This window comes from Vombatus ursinus, unplaced genomic scaffold (genome assembly GCF_900497805.2).
Source record: "Vombatus ursinus unplaced genomic scaffold, bare-nosed wombat genome assembly UNPS02008961.1, whole genome shotgun sequence".
NCBI classification, from domain to species: domain Eukaryota; kingdom Metazoa; phylum Chordata; class Mammalia; order Diprotodontia; family Vombatidae; genus Vombatus; species Vombatus ursinus.
In genome coordinates, this window is record NW_020948739.1 from 6,178,854 (window position 1) to 6,202,757 (window position 23,904).

The 23,904-nt window shown below is 35.8% G+C and overlaps 1 protein-coding gene across 3 annotated transcripts in view; it reads right to left on the reverse strand.

Moving 5' to 3' along the window:
* Positions 1–4,224: 4,224 nt before the first annotated feature.
* RNF19A (ring finger protein 19A, RBR E3 ubiquitin protein ligase) overlaps positions 4,225–23,904 on the reverse strand; it is a 79,388-nt gene continuing 59,708 nt past the window's right edge. For all 3 annotated transcript variants that reach the window (XM_027849963.1, XM_027849962.1, XM_027849961.1), the window contains 8 exons: positions 22,393–22,601; positions 17,470–17,614; positions 16,617–16,779; positions 13,404–13,518; positions 12,849–13,010; positions 8,665–8,878; positions 7,337–7,480; positions 4,225–6,461 (listed from right to left, as the gene is read on the reverse strand). In XM_027849963.1, the coding sequence (XP_027705764.1) occupies positions 5,780–6,461; positions 7,337–7,480; positions 8,665–8,878; positions 12,849–13,010; positions 13,404–13,518; positions 16,617–16,779; positions 17,470–17,614; positions 22,393–22,601 (1,834 nt within the window). In that variant the 3' untranslated portion in view covers positions 4,225–5,779. The remainder of the gene's footprint in view (positions 6,462–7,336; positions 7,481–8,664; positions 8,879–12,848; positions 13,011–13,403; positions 13,519–16,616; positions 16,780–17,469; positions 17,615–22,392; positions 22,602–23,904) is intronic.

The window sequence follows — 23,904 nt, forward strand, 5'->3', positions numbered from 1 at the left end:
CATGACCAATAAGATCCTTTCCAACTCTCAATCTACGATCTTATGTGTCAGAGTTTCTTGTGTCACATTACTTTTCTTCTGATTTAAGGGTCTGTTCTTTCATTGTAGAAGTTGTGATTTTCTTTAAAAACTTCCTTTAAGCTGAAACACTTGTTTTTCCATTTTAAGAACTAAACAGAGAAATAACATCGTAAGAACACTGGCCCATTCTACTCAGATGCTACCTGGCCTCCCTCTTCCTCCATACCAAAAACATCTGAAGTAGTTCTGGATTAAATTCACTAAGGAGTTAAGGACATTTTCTCCAGGATGGAAACCACACTGCCTTGCAATGTCAAATCAACCTATCAGTCCCAATTCTTTATTCGCTAAGTTATAATCTGGTCATTAGAGCTGAAACAGACCTTATTTAGTCCAATCTGCTCATTTGATAGATGAGGGAACCGATGCCTGGTGATCATGTGAGAAATAACATTATAGTGAAATGGTTTGAAAATACAATTTTTTTTTGTTTGTTTTTGGTTCAGTTTGAATACTTCGAAGGACCAAGCAAATTTTCCTGTAATGTGTTTGGTCCTTGTAGTGTCAAGTGACTGACTCATGGTTATACAGCCTCTATGTGTTGGATCTGAGCCCAGGGCTTTTCCGAACTTGGTTCCGCTGACCTACGTTACTTATCACTGTGCTAACATTTAGAGAGAAGGAAATCACAAGTTTCCACTATCGTCAGTCTGTGGATTGCATTCATTTGGTGCAATCAGCACCAAAAAGTATCTAAACACATTCCAAATCCTTCCAAGTAAACTCACAAATGCGTGACGACAAATGTCTTACAGTTGCGTATTTGCCTGTGGATTTAAAGTAGCCTAGTATGGGAAAAGAGCAGTGAAATTGGAGTTGAAGAACTTGGGTTTGGAACCCTGGTCTCTGTGTGACCTGAGGAAAGTCATTTTAACTTCTGCTGTCCTCAGTTTTCTCATCTGAAAAATGAAGTGATTGAGCTAAACGACTGTAGGTCTTGTCTTTTCTATCACCAAATATAAGATACTATGACCTTAGTTTAATCAATAGATAATGATTGCAATATGTAAAATCATTTCACTGGCTAGTTGCAAGATAATCATGTGTAATAAGTCACCAAAATATAGGATCCAAAATGAGATTCTCTATCTAGTTGAAAGAACAAAATCTTTTTGCTTAAGGGGAAAAACAATACCTATACCATCTCTGGGAGGCATGTACTATTAGACGTTCTCAAGTTATAATGCAGTGTTTTCTCCCAATAAGAGTAATACAAAACTTTGTTAAAGTACCTTTATTGTTTTTCTGCTGTACATTTTAAATAACTCATTTTAAGGCATGATTCTTTGAAGTGACCTGACAGTATATTCAGAGACCCGTTATCATGACATTATAAATGTAGCCTTCTCCTAACACCAGCATTTGTCCTTCATCCCTTTTCAAGGGGTCTTTTTTCCAAGTCAATCAATTTTAAAAGCTTTATATCGCAGTCCTCAGGATCGTGGGGAATAGAAAACTAAGAGGCATGGTTTTTTGTCCTCAAGAAAGGTAGAGTGGCTTGGGTTAGTCACTGGTTATTTTGAAGTGGCTCAACTCCTTGGTTCTACCTCATTTCCCCTAACAAGGAGACAGCATCAATGGTTGTTAAGAAAAGGAGCAGAATTGATCATTAGGTAAACAGCACAAGGGATGTTTTACAATTGCGTGGCAAAAGAACAACAATTCCTTCCATTTAAGATTGAATTGACGGGTGACTAGGCAGCTTTGTGACAATTTTACAAAATTCTACAAGTCTAACTTTTCATGACAAAATAAAAGGTGATATTGACTATTTATCTTCGTTATGTCCAAATAAAAGTTTTATTCCATGCTCAGCCTACCGAGGAGACAGGATAGGGATCACAGAAACTCACAACCAGCCAGCTCTGGCTCACAGGAGGTTCATTAATCGTGGCTCTTCAAGTTTCAAGGTCAAGGTCGATTCAAATATTGAGACAAATTAAAATTAAATAAAAACACCAGGAAGGTGTAAGTAAAGCCAGATCTAAGAATAAATTCTGAATGGTTAGGACAAATTCCAGGAAAGATGGAAAATAGGCTCTCAAAGACAATGACAATGCTGTCCCCATAAGTTCATGTTCCTTTCCTGAGAGCCAGCATGGTATAACAGAAAGAGCACAGGCTCTATTAGTAAGGAATCCTGGATTCAAATTCTGCCTTAATACCCTTACGAGCAGTGTGACCTCATCTGGGCAAGTCCCTTAAATCCTAACAGCCTCTGTTTTCTCATCAGTAAAACAGGGTCTGTACTACCAACCTATTATTCCGTAAGAGTTGTTACATACATAATGGTTTTATGTAACAAATCTAAGGGGCCTGTTTATAGTTTTAATTTTAAGGAAAACTACAAATTGAGAAAATAGCAATGAGCAACTATATAACACACTAGAGAAAAAATTGAGAGGCAATGAAAAGGAAGACAAGCATTTAAAGTCACAGGCACACATACACCAATGCTAAGAAGTTCTTTAAAAATGTGCTTCAGAGGGGCAGCTAGGTGGTGCAGTAGATGGAGCTCCAGCCTTGGAGTAAGGAGGACCCGAGTTCAAATCTGGCCTCAGACACTTGACACTTACTAGCTCTGTGACCCTGGGCAAGTCACTTAAGCCCAATCGCCTCACCAAAAAAAAAAAAAAAAAAAAATGTGCTTCAGGAAGATTTGCCATAGGTTGGGTTGGAATGAGATATTTAGGCTGCAAGGATATTTAAGAAGGAAAAAAAAAGGCAGCAATTATTTGACAGGCAGGAAAATAACTAAGGCTCATGACCATTATGAAGGTATAGTAACATGATATAACAAAAGAATTTAAAACCTTGACAACTTAAGTTGGAATCTCAGTCAGATGCTGGACAGAAAAAGCTGAGAATCTACCAATAAAATTGGTCTGCTGAGAATTTGGAGAATTGCTGGAATACAGGTCACATTCCACTACTCTGAATGTCCTTCTAAGAAGTTTATTATAAGTTTACACACACACACACATATATGTGTGTATATATATGTATATATATATATTTCCAAGTCCCTGCAGATGGCGCAACTGAAACCACAGCACACAACGAAGCCTGAGAGTGTAAGTCAGGTGGCATCGAATGACTGCAGAAACCTCATCCAGTAGCAAAACCCAAACAAACAAAAACCTCAGGAGTAAATAGTATCTGCTATTAGTTAATATTCGGCCAGTAACATTCACTTAGCAACCACCACTGGCATCTCACTTTATAGACACAGAAGTTGGAAGGGATCCAAGAAGGCCAAGTGATTATTTGTTCTTTTGGGTTACAGTTGTCAACATCTAATACAGTGCTGATGTTTTATGTTAAATGAAACTCTTAAGTTCACTTTTCAGCATCTTTGAGACAAAGGGCTGACAGGTGTTTGACATCCAACCTCACATTTTAGTGAGTTCACAGGAAAGAGACATAGTATCTGAGAAAGAATATGGCCAATAGAGAGCTAATACTCAAACTAAGTAAGGAGATAGTAAGAAAGCACAATTCACAGCCTGTGATGAGGTCAAGTCACCTAGTCCAGAAGAATTTCGCTCTAGCATACTAACAATTGTCAGATGTAGTTGGTGAGCCACTGTCAGGGACCTTTTAGAAGCTGTGGAGAATGGGAGAAGCATTGTAAGATTAGATAAAAATAAATGTCTCAATAGGAGAGAAAAAAAAAGTGTCATTAAGAACAGGTCATACCATACTAACCTTACTACATTTACTGAGGAATTAAACTAGAAGATCGAGGTTGTGCTGTTTAGTTTACCTATATTTTAGTAATGAATTTTAAAAGGGCTTTCATGTTATTCTTGTCAAAAACAAGTAAGCAAGATGATAGTACATTGTGCACCTGGAACTAGTAGAAAGACCGGACCCCAAAATAACTATTTGTAGTTTGATGTCAACCTGGAAGGAGACCTCCAGTGGAGTGCCCCAATCTATACTTGGGCCTGTGATGTTTAACAATTTTACTCTCATCTCGTATCCTTTTGGCTACCTACCTGCCAAGATCAGATTATAATTTTGGGCTCAGAATTAGAAGTTATCTTGATAGCTGGCAATCTGTATGAAAACTCCTACATAGTAAATTAATATTCCTGTGCTTATAAAAGAAGCTTATGCATAAATCAAAAGACAATAAAATATTAGTACTTACATTTATTTCAGGTATGCAGTTTACACGCATATTATTGAGCAAAATTGGATTGCAAACAAATATACAAATATCATAACAGGCATTATCAAATAACATAACTGGCACTAGTGTTATAAGCATATTAATGGAACTGGTAAGGAAAAATCATGGAAGAGGACTGCAGCCCATGGCATTTTTCTTTTTAATCAAACCAAAACTCTCGGTAGCACCATAATGGCAATACTTACAAGAAACATAGAAAAGAGAACATTTTAACTACTATTTTTTCAGAATCACTTGCTCTTACATTTTAGTGAATTAGGCAGGAAAGTTAACAGTGCATGCATTTTGGCCAGCCGTCACCTTCTTTTGTAAGCAAAAGCTAAAGGGAGTTAAGCTGGCCATACTGGGAATCTGCCTTTTATACCTGTGCAAGCACTGCACTGTGCTTTGATTCAATGATTGGAGACAGGCATATATTTTGCAAACTGCTGTTACATAAAAGTTGTTCACTAAAGCCTGAGTGAGTCTTTGGTAGGCTAATATTTTTTCATCATCATCAGCAATAAGAATTATGTGTTTCCCTATCTACCACAGTCATTTTAGGTTCTGTAGTTATTTTTATAATCCAAGGTGGCCACAGAGGACGTTCTGGAAAACAACACAGTAAAATCCTCAAACAACCAGGCACTTTAAACCCAGTCTATTCCAAAGGCACCGAGAATCAGTGGGGCACATTCTTCCCCTTGATGAAAAAAGTAACTGTTTCTTTAAAATGCTTATAAACCAATGGAGTCTTATTTTACATTTTGTACATATCTTATCATTATTTGTTGCTGTCTGTCTACTTAATTACCATTATACCTTTCTAGTAAGGTGATACAAACATTATACAAGATATACCACGTACCATGTTTCTCTCTTTCAAAGTTGTGCAAAAATTGCCATAACATTGCTCAAAGTGTACAAGTATCCAAACAGTAGTAAATGGGCTGCATTAAGCTCTGTATAGTGACATTGCATATGATTTATCCCAGAAGGGAAAAAAGAAAGTTGTGCCCAGTTATGAGTAGAAATGTTATAAAGGACATCAGCTATTGTAGAATAATCAGGAAGGATCATGGGAGACTCATGTTTCTTTTAAACAATATCCCTTAGTGGTTTTCGATAAATTGCCACTACCCATTTATCAGAAAGTCTCAAGTTTTCATGAGAATGTTGTAGAACTACATTAGTATTTTATATATCCATTATAAATTAAGCCAAATTTCTATATGAATACACAAGTATGTACTTTAAAGCAAAGTTTTGTGGCAAACACACAAAACATTAGCTTTGATCTCATGGTTTATTGTCCTGTTGTAATGCACTTTTAAAGCTTCATTTCACTTCACAGAGTTTGATAACTAAGATCCACATGAAGCGTTCTGCCTTGTTACATATAAAATCTAACTGCGTCATTATTATGAAACCTGGTTTCTGCTGGTAACTTGAAACTTACAGTAGTCACAGGTAGTTCAACCAGCTCCACACAGGGCCGTTCAGTGGCAAATGTCTTGCAGCCTAAATCTCAGTCTGAATTGTAGTATTTAATTCCATAACCTGTTGTGAGTCGTTGTTATTTGCTTCCTTTAGTCCCCCACCAAAGCAGAGATCTACACTGGCTGTTGTAACACTGCTCCCACACTCTTCAGCAATATAACTCAATGGTGGAACTTCAGCGGGGGTAGTCAGCACAGGAATGCCACTTGGATGGGGAGAGTTTTCCAGGCGGTCGTTTTCTACCTCAGGAAGAATGCTAACAGTAGCAAAACGTGTGTGATAATCATTGGAGCCGTGACTACAAGAAGTTTTCATGCTTTCCAAGTCAGAGCAACTGAACTCAGAAAAATGACTCGAGTGGGAGTCGGCTACAGATGGAATGCTGTCACTGAGAGACGGCGAGTCAAATTCACTGGAGTTCGTGCTCTGTTGCTCTAACAGCTGTGCATCCATATCCTCTCTGGTCTCATTTATCTTCATGCTACTCTTTTTCCTCAGTTTACCTTTAGGTTTTTTGCTTGCTGTTTCTTTGGACCACTTGGCGGCACTGGATTTACCTTCTGGCATACCACCAGATGAACTACCAGCATGACCACGGCCAAGAGCACTACTACCATCCTCCACGCTACTGCCTCCACTATTGTGTCGGAATTTGGCTGGTTTTGATTCAATATCGACTTGTACCTCCATACTATTGCCTTCTCTGAAACATAAAATTCATGATGCATATAAACACCTCATTTAAGACTAAGAGAAATTCACTTTAACAAACTAGCTGTAAAATTTGATAATAATGGTTAAAAATAATTTCAAAGTGGTACAAGAAATGCTTAAATTCCATTCAAAAACTCATTTTTGGGTTCAGCTTTTTATTACTTTTACTTGGCTGGTACTAAAAGTTTTTTTGTTAAAATTTTTTTAAAGGTATTATAAAAGCTACTAAACCAAATTAATGTAGAAAGAATTCATCATAAAACTCAGTATTGTTTGAGAAAAAAAGATATTTTCAACCCACTTTAAGTCCTTTCTTGTGGCCTAGTGGCTTTAAAGAAGGCCTTTTCTCTTCCAATGTTCAGTTCAGTCATTTTTAAGTTATGTCCGACTCTTTTGTGACCCCATTTGTTTTCTTAGCAAAGACACTGAAGTGGTTTGCCATTTCCTTCATCAACTCATTTTACAGATGAAGAAACTGAGGGAAACAAGGGTAAGTGCCCAGGGTCACACAGCTAATGTGAGCCAGATCTGAAGTCTGGAAGATGAGTCATCCCGATTCCAGGCCCAACACTCTATCACCCAGCAGTCCAAACCCTACTTCCCTCCTAATCAACAGTAGGAAGACTGGAGAACATCCACTTCTGTTCTACAACCACAATTTTCTTAAAAAAGCGTTGTTCTCTATACTCCTTTTATAATTATTTTTTGCTTTGGTAATTTTATTATATAATTTCATATTATTTCCATTCCAAAGCGAGAAACTTGCTGATTAGAATCACTATCCAAACTAATCATTTGACTTAGTTCTCTTAAAGTTAATCTACTAAATTTATTTTTCTTAATTTTAACTAAATTTCTCCTTACTTGTCCAATGGGATGTAGGAATTTAGGATGGATCCTGCCATTGCTTTGGTACTGGCATTATCACTGACTGTTCCCAAACTGACTGTGCCAGATTCTCCACTTAGGCTGTACCGTTCTTTCTGTACATCCGCTTGTACTTCCAACCTTAGGGAGGTAGGAAAAAAATACAAATAAGAAAGATTCAGAGTTACATGCAATGCCAGCACTATTATATGTGTTAAGAATTAGTAACACTTTCGTGGAAGAAAAATATTCAGCCATGTAAATGAGAATAGTTACTATAGAAACAACTATAAAATTAGTTTCCAAAGTTCTGGTTTAAAAGTGCAAATCTTCTTATTTGGTTACTTAAGTCAACTGAAACACAAGAATACTGTATATCAGTTCAGATGTGATGATGAGCTAAATGCTGAGCAGGATATTCACTTATAGCAACATAAAATAAATCTTGAAAGAATTTTAACTTACTCTATTCTCATTTTCAGATTCTAGAATCTTGGAATCTTTCTATTTTAAAGTAATTCCACTTAGAATCAATTTTGAATAACATTTTGCAGAAACAGGGAGCCAAAATATCCTATGCTAGAAGTGACCAACTGAATTATATTTTTATCGCAAATGAGATGTAAAGATCCAAATGATATGTACTGTAGCAAAAAATATTTGTATTTAAGAGCAAGAACTCTGATAAGAGTTATGTAACACTGAAACTCTAACTTATTCTATGTTATTTTTTAATTCTCATAATATTTCTAACTAAAAGATAAATTTACATATAATCGTGGCTAACAAATAATGGCAAGCCACAAGTAATGAATACTTCTGAATTAGCCATGTACAATCAAAGGGAAGAAAAGGTAAGATAGCTAGAAAATTTTTCATACTTTGTTATTTCGATTACTGTATGGTATTTACTCAATTACTGAGAATGAAGACACAACTTAAAAGGCTAGTTCAGTGTCAGGTATTCAATACTAATTTAGAATATGAAATTTTCATTACTAAATTCATAAAACACCTATGACATAAATGCTCCTTTTCTGAGAAACTGGCAGTGCAGTATGCTTTACTTCTAGCTTCTAATATTTAGAACACAAAAACAGTACTACTGTCAGATTACAACTTTAATTTTTTTCAATTAGAATTATTTTTTTTCAAAACTGACAAACTGAATCTATGAGAATTATGTTATTAGCAAATTATAACCTACAGGTTGAAGGGCAATTCAATTTGATGAGATAATTTTCATTGATAATACCTTACACTCTAATAATTCCACAACCAGCTTAATTTACACATGTATAGCATAGTGTAGAGAACATTCTTACCGGTTAAAACAGTTGACCATTGCACTTCCTGATAGACTCCCTGTGATACTAGCTCCGGCTAGTGCCATAGTGCTGGCTGTTTCACTTAAGTTGTCTCGAATGGCTCCTATTCTATCCATGTGGCTTCCACTAGCACTCAAACTACCAGTCAGTCCACCAACACTGCCTTCCCCTATGCTAGGGTTGTGGCGTGCTTCTGCTACTGAAGTCGCATCTAAATAAAAACATTTCCAAAAAATTGAAATGAGTTTGATTATAACTGCTGAAAATTTTAAGATAAAAATTAAATTCCAAGGCAAGATAGATGAAAGTACATAAAATGCTTATATGAACAGCACAATTAATGAATACTGACTGAACATATAATCAAGAAAATGCCATGAGATAGGATTTGACTAAATCTCTCCAAAGACTCAACTGGTTTTGATCTAAACGTTATAATTCTTTAAATTTATTTTTGAAGGGTTCATGTCTACATGAAGCACATATGTATAGTTCCACTACACACCTGATAAGATAACATAAGGTATAAAGTTTGTTAATTTGCTTAGGTAAAGGAGGAATGATAAAGTTTTCTTTAAAAGATCTAATTTCTATCCTTTTATTTTCCTTTAATTCTCTTATTAAACTTTTAAACCTCCCTGGAAGGTTCTTATCATTGTTCTATTCTTTCTTGGGTGTCCATAGTTGTTATACTTGTAGTATTGTATTTTCTTTCTGCAAGAGATTTCTTATTTATTTTATTCCACAGTATTAATTCATTATAAAAGGACTGATTTTGTTTATTTCCACTGGCATTTCTGTGAAAATTTCTTACTCATTTTTTAAATTATTGTTCTTTTACTGTATTTGGCGAATTTATTGCTATTTTAAGGTGATGCAGGTGAGTAGGTCGTGGGCATGACCAGGAGTCTACAGAGACACAATGGACAAAATTTAGGAAATTACTAGATGTAGAGGGAGAAGGAAGACTGAAAGATGACTGACATTTTAAGCCTAGGTGACTGGGAGAATGGGAGTGCTATTAACAGCAACAAGAAAGTTAGAAGGGTCAAGTTTTATCTGGTAGAAAGTTAGTTTGGCTCTGAACATACTGAGTTGAAGGTAAGAGCAGGAGATCCAAGTATAGATTATCACTGTCATTTAGGGAACATATTTATATAAAAAAGTACAAGATTTCAGTGAGGGACTGGACCTCAAGTGCAGGGGAACATTCTACCAAAGTAATAGATTTGATTGTGATGGGAGGAGGCATAGATGAGATTAAGAGCAAAGGGCAGGGCTTCAGTAGAACACTCGAATAGAGGGAAGAGAAAGCACTCCAGGAGATCCAAGAAAAGGTCAGAAAAGTAGAAACAGACCTGTAAGAAGAAAAAAGAGAAGTATCACAAAAATCCAGGGATGAGATATGATCAAAGAAGGGGTGGAGGTTTATATTGTTAAATGCTGCAGGAATAATGAGGTCTGAAGAGAGACCAGTGATATAGATGGGGCAATAAATGACAATGAAGAGAAGAGCTGTTGGAATCTTATTTTGATTCTATTTTTCTGATGAAGTATGAAGAGCAATTAGCTGCCCCTGAGGAATTCAGGTCATTTGCCTAATATTAACTATATTCTTGGGCCGAAAAGAAGTAGTGACTGTGGAAGACAGAAGTACCAAAGGACTGGAGAAGGGCTGTCCCTTAAATGCTGTCCTCTAAAAAATATTCAGAACAAGAACAGAGTCCTCAAACTATAGGCCAATGAGTATGACTTCAATTCTTGGCAAAATTTGAGAACAGATTATTAAAAAAGTGGTTGGGGGGGGCAGCTAGGTGGTGTAGTGGATAGAGCATCGGCCCTGGATTCAGGAGGACTTGAGTTCAAATCCGGCCTCAGACACATAACACTTACTAGCTGTGTGACCCTGGGCAAGTCACTTAACCCCACTGCCTAACCAAAAAAAAAAAAAAAAGACTAGGGAACACCTAGAAAAGGAAGTGTTTGGGGCAGTTAGGTAGCATAGTGGATAGAGCTCTGGCCTTGGAGTCAGGAGGACCTGAGTTCAAATCCAGCCTCAGACACTCAGATATTTACTAGCTGTGTGACCCTGGACAAGTCTCTTAACCCTGATTGCTTCACCAAAAAGCAAAAATAAAAAATAAAAAAATAAAATATAAGGAAGTGCTGATTACAAAAGTCAACATGGTTTCATCAAGGACAGATCATACCACATTAACCTTGCTTCCTTTTTTGACACTGTCACTAAACTGAAAGATATAGAAAATACACCTTATAAATGTTTCTCACACTACTCTTTGAAAAAGATGGAGATATGTGGAACTGATGATAATATAATTAGGAGGGTCTGAAGGTGATTGAATGGATAGACCTATCCAACAGTCATTAATGGTTTTATGCTACTTAATATTTTTATTAATGACTTGAATAAATAACAGAGAGCATGCTTATAAGAGTTGCAGATAATACAAATCTGGAAGAAACAACTCCCACCCTGGACAATGATGGTCAGTAGCCAGAAATATCTTGACAGGATAGAACACTAGACCGAATCTAAGAAGATGAAATTTAATGGGATGAATGGAAAGTCTTATCCACGAGTTTAAAAAAAAAATCAACTTTAGTTGAACTTTTTACATTCCTGCATGTAACTCATGAGACCTTTGTCAGTATTAGGATAGTTGGAGGGAAAAAATTATATGTATGTATATAGATAGATAAATAGAGAGCACAGGTTGAGTTGAAGATGAAGGGGTGATATCTGGAGAATAAAATTAAGGGGTGAGAGAAGATTATACTGGGAGAAGGAGAAAGGGAGAGGTAGAATGGGGTAAATTATCTCACATAAAACAGATAAGAAAAGGCTTTTACAGTGGAAGGGAAACGGGAAGGTGAGAGGGAATGAGTGAATCTTATTCTCATCGAATTTGGCTTAAGGAGGGAATAACAAATACACTCAGTTGGGTATGGAAATCTATCTTATCCTACAGGAAAATGGGGGGGGGGGAAGGGGACAAGAGAGCAGGGGGATGATAGAGGGGAGGGCAGATTGGGGGAGGGGATAATCAGAAGCAAACACTTCTAAGGAGGGACAGGGTCAAAAGAGAGAATAGAATAAATGGGGGGTGGGATAGGATTAAGGGAAATACACTTAATTTTTCACAACATGACTACTACTATGGAAGTGTTTGCATGACTATACACGTATAACTTGTGTTCAATTGCGTGCCTTCTCAATGAGGGTGGGTGGGGAGGGAGGAAGGGAAAAAATTTTGAACCCAAAGTTAAAAAAAACAAAATGTTAAAAAAAATTTGTTTTCACATGCAACTGGGAAATAAGATATATAGGCAATGGGGTACAGAAATCTATCCTGCCCTACAGGAAAACTGAAGGGGAAGGGGATAAGAGAAGGGGGAAGAGATAGAAGGGAGGGCAGATTAGGGGAAGGGGTATTCAGAATGCATGCCATCTTGGGGTAGGGGGAGGGACAAGATGGGGAGAAAATTTGGAACTCAAAATCTTGTGGAAGTGAATGTTGAAAACTAAAAATAAATTAATAATAATTAAAAAACCACAAAAAAAAATCAACTTTAGAAATATGATATGGGGAAAGTCATAGCTAGCTATCAGTTGATCTGAAAAAGATCTGTGAGTTTTAATGAACTGCCAGTTCAATATGTCAGTGTGATACCTGATATCTAGTCAAATAGAAGCTCCTCAAGGGAAGAAGCTGTTGTGATGTCTTTTTATCCTTGTACTGGGCACATACTTGGTGCTTAATACATGCTTGCTGAATTGAATATGCAAGCCTAGAGAACTGACATAAGCTTGGACTACACTGCATACCCTTTTCCTGAGAGATTTTACTTTGTAATTACTTTTACTTACAAAACAGGCCCACATTCATACTAGTCCAAATAAATACAAAGGGCAGTAAGATTCTATCATTTATGATTACAGAATCTCTGATTTAGAGCTGAAAGAGATCTTTTTGTTTAATCCTCCAGATTTTACAGATGAGAAAGTCAATGCTAAAGGTTAAGTGCCTTATCTTTAGTCAAATGGGAGAATAAAACGGCAAAGCCAGGATTCAAACCTTATCTTATGGTTCTAGCTTATACTTGATCACTTTCATGAATTTACTGTCAGGTAATATGCTTCCTTTGGTTAAACGGCTTACCTACTGCTATATTTGTTCCACCAATATTTATATCATTTTCATCATCAAATTCGATCCTGACTCCCTTTCCATTGCCTGCTGACACTCCACAACCCCCACTTCGACAGAGAGATATTGGAACGACTCCATAAACATAAGCCAACATAATAGGAACACCAATGCCTTAAAAAAGAGAAAGAGAATTTAAATTAAATGTTATTATGAACCAAAAAGTAAAACACTGAAAAAATAAAACTGGGAAAGCATTTTTAAGAGATGATGAGTACAAAATAAAGGTGTCAGAGTTCAAACTTAGATATGTATACAAAAATAACTTATTCCACTAAAATTTTAACACTCTGAACTGGAATGAGGTTCCAGTTTCTACACTAAATATGAAAACGTAACATTCCTTAACACATAAATTATTAATTTTTATACCAAAGGCATATTTTATCATTTTCAAACTGAACCTTTCATATTTAACATTAACTTCAAAATTCTTTATTTTATAATTTTCTCAAAACTAAGGAAAATGAAGTTGGAGGTATCTGAAGGTATTCAGTATTTGCTTACCTACAGTTACTGCAGCTACAACCGGAGATACTATTACAGACAGTGTTACACCACCTGCTATGGCCAAATTCCGTTTGTGTTTTGAAATATCCTTGCCTTCATATCGATTATGAATCTTGAGTAGAAAGAAAAATGGTTGGAGAAGAGATACATTACATATTCAATTTAGATGGAATAGGTCTAGACTTGCTAAAAAGTTAAAATATTTCCTCATTTAAAAAAAAAAGACTGTCTCTAATATAAGGCAAATCTAAGCTCTCTTGGCATTTTCACAAATGTTTACCTTATCCCTATCTAATATTTTGCAGAAAGTAATTTATCAAAGTGACTTAACATGTGTTATTTAGTTATACCAGTCTGTACTCCTTGCCCCTACTCACTTACCACCTTTTCACTTTCAACTCCTTTCAATCTGACTGCTATCATCATCACTATGATACAGTCATGTTAACTGGTCTTAAGTATTTAATTTTTTTTTCAATTAATGAAATCTCTAATAAAAAGTGAGTCATAGAACTATCTGATTAGAGGATAGCATAATTTTTATATTCAGCAAATTAGAAAAACTAAGTTTATTTTCAACATGGTTATACACTAGATGTTTAAACATAATATTGGAAAACTTCCAAGTAAACTGTATGAGTTTCATCCTATTTTAGGATGCTTAATAAGTATATAGGCACTTATGGGATGTTTGCCAAAAATGCCTTCATTTCTTTACTAACCTAGCTAAGCTAGCATTCAATCTATATATAGGGTAGTATTCTTGTCCTGATGACCTCTTTTAGACAATATCCTTCAGGTTGTCAAAATATGCAGTTGGATAAGGGTAGCATCATCCCCCTCAATGGGGCTAACTTGGGAAGCATAGTCTGTGTACTTTGTTGGCAGGTGGGTTCAGGAGAGAGACTTACATTTTATTTTAGCCTGCTAGTCAGTAAGCATTGTAGAAAACAAAGCTGGAATAACATTACTGTGTATGCTCAGAAAAAATTATATACACCTCATATAACAGTAATGTCTTGGTGAATAAAAATAAACCATGTTTAGACATGTTACATAATTTGCATAATAACACCACCAGCTCTGCATATGAATTGTAAAGGATTTGATCTTGGGGGTTGGGGGGAGAATAAGAGTATAAAAGGGAGTGGGCTGGGACCCTGAAGGGTCAAAGAATACCATTAAATTTTAAATATTCTCAACTATATGCTTCAATACTTTGAAGACTTGGGATTTTGTTAGTATGGGAATACCCTTCACCAATGCAGAGAATAAAACTCTTCATGCCTTACAGGATAGGATTCTTTAATTGCTATGGCCATATTTATCACTTGGTGGCTAACCCTTGAATTGGGAAGGATAACAAAAACAGTTACTGAGGATCAGAACCCCAAATAAGTCAAAAGAGATCTCCTAGCTGCTCTTCAAATCACTAGGCCTAAATGATCTACATTCTAGGGTAATAAAGTAATTCTGTATGTGACTAGTAAACCACTGTCAGTGATCTTGGGAAAAAAAAAAAAGAGAATGGGAAAGGTGCTCCAAGATATGCATAAATGTTCCAATTTTCAAACCAAGGATGAAGATGAATTCTTGAAACTATAGGACAACGAACTTCTATTTAGCCTACAAATATACTCAAATCTTCTTGAAGAGATAACAATGCATAATGAACAGAACTGTGGGCTTGGAGATGGGAAGACCTGGTTGAATTCTGCCTCAGATACTTTTAGTTGCTTTGTGACTAGGTAAGTCACTTAATTCGATCCTCAGTCTTCTCATCTGTAAAAATGGGGATAACAATACCCGTTGTGCCTACCTGACAGGGTTGTTGTCAGAATAAAATGCAATAATGTACACAGAGTGCTCCATAAACCTTAAAGCATTATATGTGTTGCTGATTATCATTATTTACTAAAATTATCGATCTGTCATCCTCTTTTCCTTTTGATGCCAAACTCTTTGAAATACTAGTCCGTACTCCTCACCTCTACTTCCTCATCACTTTTTCACTCTCTACCCCTTTCAATATGGCTGTCATCCCCATCACTGTTACAGTCACCTCCAAAGCAACTAAGGACCTCATTACCAAGTCAAACAGCCCTTTTTTCTGTCCTCATTCTCCCTGACCTCTCTGTAATCTGTGACATTGAGAACTATTCACTCCTTAAGACACTCCTTCATCACAGAGTTTCTCTTTCTTCGCCCCACTGATCTCAGACTACTGAAATCATTCCCTTCCTTCATGGCTCAGCTTCAAGCCACCTCTTCCATGAAAAACTATTCTTGATACTTTAAGTAAAAGTGATCCCCAAATCCCTCCTCAAATGTCTCACAGCACTCTGCTTACACTTCTCCTCAGTACATATCTCATTCTTCTCTGTATCATTGCTTTCTTCAACATTTGCCTTCTGCTCACTCTCTTCCCCAAAAGACTGTAAGATCCTTGAGTGCAGCAAGGGTTTGTGTACAGCATCATGCTTCATACGTCAGACACATATTTCGGTATTTGTTGAACTAACTAATTTCAGGTAGAATTCTTAATTGGGTTACACTTGAAGGAATGGTTTGTGAACACTTAGAAAGGTATTCAGTGCTCATTATGTACCAGCCTGGTTTTATCAAGAAGAAATCAGGACTTATAATTTCTGATTTTGATTGGAAAAAAGCTGTACATTTTGGCAAAGCATCATACAAAAATATTTTAAAATATTCTTGTGGACAAGTTAGAAAAAGTAAGCCAGATGTCACTACAATTAAGGTGGATTTTGAACTGGCTGAACAATAACTCAGGGACTAATAATTAATGGAATGCTTGGAAGGTTTCCATTTTGTTCAACTTTCTTAAAGAAAAACTAGGACTGAAGGTATAATGGTCATGAAGTACATGATTATGATACAAATTTATGCATGATATGAACTGAAGCAGGAAGGATCCAAAATAAACAAAAATCTCAACAGTCTAAAATAATGGGCCCAATCTAACGACATTAAATCTAACAAGGATAAATATACACTTCTATACTTTGGTTAAAAAAAGGCAGTAACAGTTTATGTGAAAAAGACTAAGGGAACTATATAAATTCCGTAAGGGAACTATATAAATTCCGTAAGTCAACAGTATTACAAGCAATCTTAACAGTCAAGCATTATAACCGATCAAGGAAGATTACAACAGCCACAAATCAAATAAGCAATTGTGTATTTTACCTTACGTCCAACATACACCGGAATTCCAATAATCATTGCAGGAATAGCAATGCCAGCTATTAAAGCAATTCCTACAGGAGCACCAACGAGTGTTCCTAGCTGCCATAGTATTTTCTTCTTACGGCTCCAAGGCTTCTTTCCCCAAAAAGTACATCCTGATGGGCTAATGAAAAGAATTGAAAAATAAACCAACACTAGTTTGAAAACCCAAGAATAATTATTAGACAAGATTATAACAGTGACTTTAAAGTTTTGTACTTTTTTAATACAACCAAAAGATTTTCTAAAACAAAAAAGTAGTTTGTATAGCACAAGGGGAATTGGAATTGGTTCTTAGTACTCAACCACCCAAGAAACCTTTAGTTATTATTCAAGCAGTAAAATATTCCTTTTATAGTCACATATTAGATATATACACATTTTGTGGACAGTTATAATTTACATACAAAAAATTTTTAAAGGACTTTTAAGACCCAATACAGCCAAAGGCCTCCACTGTGATACAATAAAACATCCTTATTTACAACTACCAATCTTATAGGCTTGCCAGAGGCTCAAGGAGGTTAAGTTACTATGGTCACACACTAGTTAGTGTCCTAACAGATATGAACCCATGTCTCCAATATTAGCTAGCACTCTGCAATGTTACATCTCATTACAAAAAATTCTTCCTAGAAATGTTGCTGGTTATTAATCTTACTAAAAAAAATTGGCTCATTCTACCATTTATTGAATTAGAACAAAATTAATCACTTTAAGTATGTTTCAAAATCTAAATTTTAAAACACTAGTGCGAAAAAAATGTAATGCCATTTTGTTTTTATATTATATATAACTATCACCTTAAACTTACCTTAAATAATGTAAATCTGAGATTTCTTTCATACACAGCCAACAAAACTCACAACCACAGACAGCACATGTCATGTGATTGCAACTTCCATCATTCATCTTTATTATGTAGGCAGCACATCGTGGACATGGTTTTATATCATCAGCTATTATTAAGAAAAAAAATAGAAACTTTTACTGATACGTAAAATATATCAAATTATATCAATAAACAATCATTCCTGATAAAATTTCTAATAGAATCTTGATGATTTAATATTTGAAATGAAGATACTCATATACTCAAATCTTTCCATTAATGCACTATCCAATACTATTTTGTAATTTAACCACAAGCATTTCTCGTGTTAGTCTGATAAAAGATGAGAAATAACACAAGAGCAAAAAGAATAGGAATGAAGAGATGAAGTTAAGTCCTTGGGACAGCTATAGAGGAGGTGAGGTTTCATATTAAGAACTTACTTAAATAATTAACTTTACTGATTGATGTGGGTACTCCCTCTATGGATCATAAGCTATGACTTAATATATTATCTTTATAATTTGTTAGAGTAGAAAAAGTCATTATTCCACAACCAATCTGAAGACAAACTTTTAGCCCTCAGACTATAGAGTATCACTTTATCTATTCTTAAAGTATTTCCAGAGATGATTCTTTGCTCAGCAAACTTTAGAAAACTCAGGGTCACCTTTCATAGCACAATAGGTATCAGAGTTATTCTAAGAATAAGTTAACTGAAAAAAAAAATATCTTTTCAGAGATTTCTGTAATAAAGGTGTCATTGTCTCAGATACATAGACAACAGTCAAATTTATAAGAAAAAAGAGTCATTCCTCAATTGATAAAGGACCAAAGGATCTGAAAAGGTAGTTTTCAAAAGAAAAAAATCCAAGCTATCAACAAGCATATGAAAAAGTGCTCTAAATCTCTAATAGAAAAATGCAAATTAAAACAACTCTGAAGTATCACGTCATACCCACCAGGGTAGCTAAGATGACAAAAAAGCAAAATGACAAATGCTGGAGGAACTATGGGAAAAGAGATACAATAATGTACCATGTGTCCAACCATTCTGGAGCTATGCCCTTAAAAATATTAAACTGTGCACACTCTTTGACACAGCAATTCTACTACTAAGTCTGTATTTCAAGAGATGAAAGAAAGAGGAAAAGGACACAAATGCACGAAAAATATTTATAGCAGCTCTTTTTGCAGTGGCAAAGAATTGGAAATTGAGGAGATGACCATCAACTAGGGAACAGCTGAACAAATTATAATACATGAATGTGATGGAACATCATTGTGCTGAAAGAAATCATCACAAAGGATGAGTCAGGTTTTGATGCTCTACACTTTGTCAACTCACCCTGAATTGCCTCTCCTCCTCAGAGTGGAGGGCTAGAAGACAGAGTACTAAACTCCTTTCATCAAAGCCTTCCTTTATAGAGGCCTCACAACTTTCTTGGTACTCCATTCTCCACCAGCTGCTCTGTCTGTCTTCAACTCCAGAAAACAGTGTATCCTCTGGCTGGGTACCCACTGGTGGCCCCCCTACCCCTGTCAGCTTCCTTTTGCATGTTGCCTTCTTCCATTAAGTTGTAAGGTCTTTAGGAGGGACTCTATGTTTTTTTCTTAATTATATCTCCAGAGCCTGGCACAGATTAGGAACTTTATAAATGTTTACTGAATTGAACTGGTTTCAGAAAAACCTAGGAAGACTTCTATGAATTATTGCAAAGTGAACAGAACCAGGAGAACAATTTATACAGAAACAACAATATTGTAAAGATAAACAACTTTCAAAGACAGAACTCTGATAAGCCATAATTCCAAAAGACTCATGATGAAACATGCTATTCACCTCTAGATAGAGAGTTGATGGATTCAGAGTGCAGATTTGGTGGCTTGAGGAGAGAAGATTTAGAACATATTGTGGGAAGTGTGATATGGAAAAGAAAAGGAATTACTGTGTAGCAGTGAAGACCCAGTTAAGATTAGATATTAAAAATTTCTGGCAGATCCAGTCAATTGCGTGACTTCCTCCACTGGAATTCAGCAAACAGAAAGCAGAAGCCAAGAAGGTAGACAGATGGTAGAAAGTAATCTAGGGCTGAGGTTTACAGGTGGATAAGAAGCAAAGCAGCAAGGAGGCAAAGAACTTGAGGGTAGAGGATTGAATGAAGTTGAACTGGCTAATTGTAGTATCAAGATTATGAAGGGAAGGAAGGCCAGAGCAGTACTAGGATGACAGGGAGGTGTAAAATGACAGAAGGTCAAGAAGGATGAAGAAGTTAGGAGGGATGAGGCACACAGAGAGATAGGAAGGTTAGGAAGTCATGTCATGTAGAAGAATTTCAGAATTCTAAATGACGGACGTAGGGTATTTGTGAAAGATGATGAGGTCAAAACTAGGACAGTTCCTGTGTGTGGCAGTTAGCTAAGTTGCAGGTCATGAGAGTTGAAGAAGCTGATGAACTGGGAAGTCAGGTTGTTTAAAGGGATTTTGACATGTATATTAAAGTCCCCAAATATAAGGCATTATTAGGGTAGAGAAGAAACCTGAACCATGTGCTAAAAAAGGGCTGGGAAAGGTGGTGGTAGCTTGTCTTGTCACAAACTAATAGTCTGATTTGGACTCAATAATACTCTCAAAATTTAAGACTCCTTGAATTCAATGCAAAGGTACACACAGGGAACAATAGCAAAAGATGTTATTAAATATGATTGAGGAATAAAGAATGAGAGGGGTTAGACTTGTAACCTAATGTTTATATATCAACACTAATCTCTTTAAGGGAGATGGGGTACAGGACATGTTGAAAACCAAATATAATTACAAAAAAGAAACTATATTTTGAGAGACAGGAAAAAACCTGTTGCTGATGTTGGGAGTCATTTCTGAATAAACTGCATAAACTTAGACCACTGACTTTTTAGAGCAAAGATTATTAAGGGCTTTGAATGCCAAATAGTTTGTCTTTGATGTGGGAAGTGATAGGGAGCCACTGTTGAGTACCATGGTGACATGGTCAGACCTTTTAAAATTATTACCTTGAGAAGTTTATTCAAATGCCATTCCTCAAAACATTTATTGAATTCTTGGAACTGTGTTCAAAGTCGCCTAACTTCCCACAATAGGAAGCCAGTTTTCTTATTTTATAGTTAACAGCTCATTGTTGGCCAAGACATGGAATTAGTGTGTTCAGTTTAATCATTCTTACTCAACAGATTTGACACTGAGTTACTTTACTGGTTATTTCTAACAATTAAGTTTACTTATGAAGTATAAAATTTGTCTCCAAGGATATTTCCCCTTCCCCCAAAACAAAAAAAAAAATGTATAAGTTCTGAAAGTAATCTCAAAAGAATTGCTTCAGAAATGCTTTGAATGACAGGGTCACTGAAATAAGTGTGCAGATTTTAAAGATGACAGCTTTACAGGGGACTAATTAATGCATTTGCTTGTATAAATTGTGGTGTCAAAAATAAAAATCATGTCACTTAATTGTGCGTACATACACACCTATACACACACGTCTTTACAGGTGTTATGTATGAATATATACATACAGTTCAGGTACACACAAATCCACTAGCAAACAAGTTTTCCTTATTAGAACTCCCCTTTACCCCCTCTACTCCTAACTCTCCCTCCTGTCCTATTCTGTCCCAAAAGCGGGTGGGTTCTCTCTCTTTTAAGCAGAGGGTATATGATCAGATATTGTCAGATATGACAGTCTGGATCTTTTTCAGTATGAACTGGACTAGATGGCCACTAAGGCTTCTTCTAAATCCCAAATTCTATGATTCTGTTTCTGACGGGTCCTATCCTACTCTGAGAAGGGGCAAGTCATTTCTCAAGTAGGCCCCTAAAGGCAACTGCTTAGGTACTTTTCAGTTCATCTTACTTCAACAACTACTTCAGGTCTGTCATTTTTTACTAATACTTTGAGGTTTTATCATATTTTTGAACTGAGGGAACAGAATAAAGCAAATCCACACATAATGAAAAAAAATATCTGGGTATATACAACTTGACAAATGCTACATTCTACATTTCAGTTCAAGAAAATACCAAAATACTTTTCAAGATTTTCATTTCCCAAAAGCACGAGTAAAAATATCTTCCCTCATATATCTGCCTTATTGAAATCCCAATAAAAGCATTAGGAGTTTAAAAGTAACATGAGCCTCTTATGAAGACCTGTAGGATAAACATTAAAATGGGCCACAGAATCTGAATTTGGGATTCTACAGCTTATGACAATGTTTTTCCTACTGGGCATGGAGGATAAATACATTATTCACATATGAACCCTAAAATAATTTCAAACTCATGACCTGCAAACATGGATTTGTATTTTTAAACTCTCAACCTAAAATATGCTTAAATATCCTTATTACACACATACACACAATATTTGTAATTACTGAAATAAAGTATTTCAAAAGTCAGACAAAGTATCTTCTCCTGTACGATTTAGGCCTTAAAAAAAAACAACACATAATAATTTTCTTCTGTTAAAAAAGAATAGTAATTCATAACTAACAGTGTCTCAGTCAGAATCTACCTCTCAATTGAATGGTGTTTTTGTTAAGCCTGACCAAAAGACCAATACATACCATGAGTACAACTTTATGACCACTCTTAGTATAAAAACTATCATGGCACTTACTTTGTTTTATTTCTTAAGAAACAATTAATATTTTAATTTTTTCAATCATAACTTTTAAATAATGAAAATATTTCGTCACATAAAATTTTCTCAAGTATTTCCAGGTCAGAAATCCTATGCCATAGCACAATAATCTGAACATTGGAAGGGGAACAAAGAATCCAAAGCTGTTGGACTACATTGCTATTTGTTGAAATAAATTATTTATCTTCCAAACATTCTAGAGATAGTAACTGGGCATAAATACCTGCTGCTCCAGACTCTTGGCTATAACTAATGGAAGAAGAACGTATTGTTCTCAGACGTAGGCTCTGGGCTCTCTCCTGTCGGGCAGCATCACAGGTCTGGTTTGGGTGCCAAATTTGTTTACAATGGTAGCAGAACTCTGTTCCACAGCCTTCACGTCCACAAGTTAATTTTGGACAGCTGGCACAGCCAAATGCTATCACAGCATATCTTGAAGAACCAAGATGAGAAGATGGAGATTAAATAAATAAATAAATATATATATATATATATATAAAAATACAAGACAAATTTAAAATACTAAAAAAATTATTTAATTTTAATCTTACCTCTGCAACAATTTTCATTTCTAGCAAATTGCCCACAAACAAATGTTTAAGTTAAATGATTATCTATTAAGGGGGATAAATTAATGGATGTTACCTACATTCATACTTTAAAGCCTCAGGACCACAAATTTAGATCTGGAAAAGAACCTTCCAGGGGTAGGGAATGTGGCCTCAAGGCTGCAGGTTCCCCACCCTGGATAGCCTACTCTCTGCTGTAAAAGGATGAGGAACGTAAGTTTCAGAGCAATTAAGTGACTTGTTCAAGATCACAAAACTGGTAAGTAGAAGAGCTGACATTTGAATCCATATCCTCTGACTCTAAAACCATAGCTCTTCCCCATGGCAAGCTCCCCAAACTCTACCTTCCCCCCCAACTCCACTTTCCATCCCATTTCTCTTGAGGCCAGAGTAAACTTGTTTTTTTTTCAACATTTATTCTAAAGATGAATAGGACACTAGTAAGAATTTATCTGTGATTATCACATTAGCAAATAAAATTTGCTTTAAAAAATTAGCAAATTATCATTTCCTTTAAGAAGCTGTACTGAACAAGTGAACCTAAAAAAAAAAACTCAGTGCTTTCTAAACCTTTATCTTACCTGTTAAAAGGATATCCATTCCATAACTTATTTTCAAGAAAATGCCATAAAAGTAGACTCTTATAATCAATTACATATGCTTACTTTATTTCTGCAGTTGAATCTCTTAAGTGTCAGTGGGATTCTCTCTTAATACTTTATGATAGATAGCACAGTAGATAGAGTGCCAGGCCTCAACTCAGGAAGACATCTCCCTGAGTTCAAATCTGGCCTCAGACATTTACTAGCTATGACCCTAGTCAAGTCACTTAACCCTGTTTGCCTCAGTTTCCTCATCTATAAAATAAGCTGGAGAAGGAAATGGCAAACCACTCCAATATCTTTGCCAAATGGAGTCATGAAGAGTTGGACACCACTGAAACGACTGAATAACAACAACAAATTTGTTCTCAGCACTATATACAAGTTTCAGATGGTTAAATATACAAATTTATATGGCTAGTTACCCCAATCAAAAGACTCCAACTTCAATTAACACCTAGTTGCTATCAAGTGCTAAACTATTTTTTTCTTGATAGCAAAACAGATTATGCCATGCTTCCCCTTTCCATCTTTGTCCAAAAGCCCAAACAACTTGACAACTGA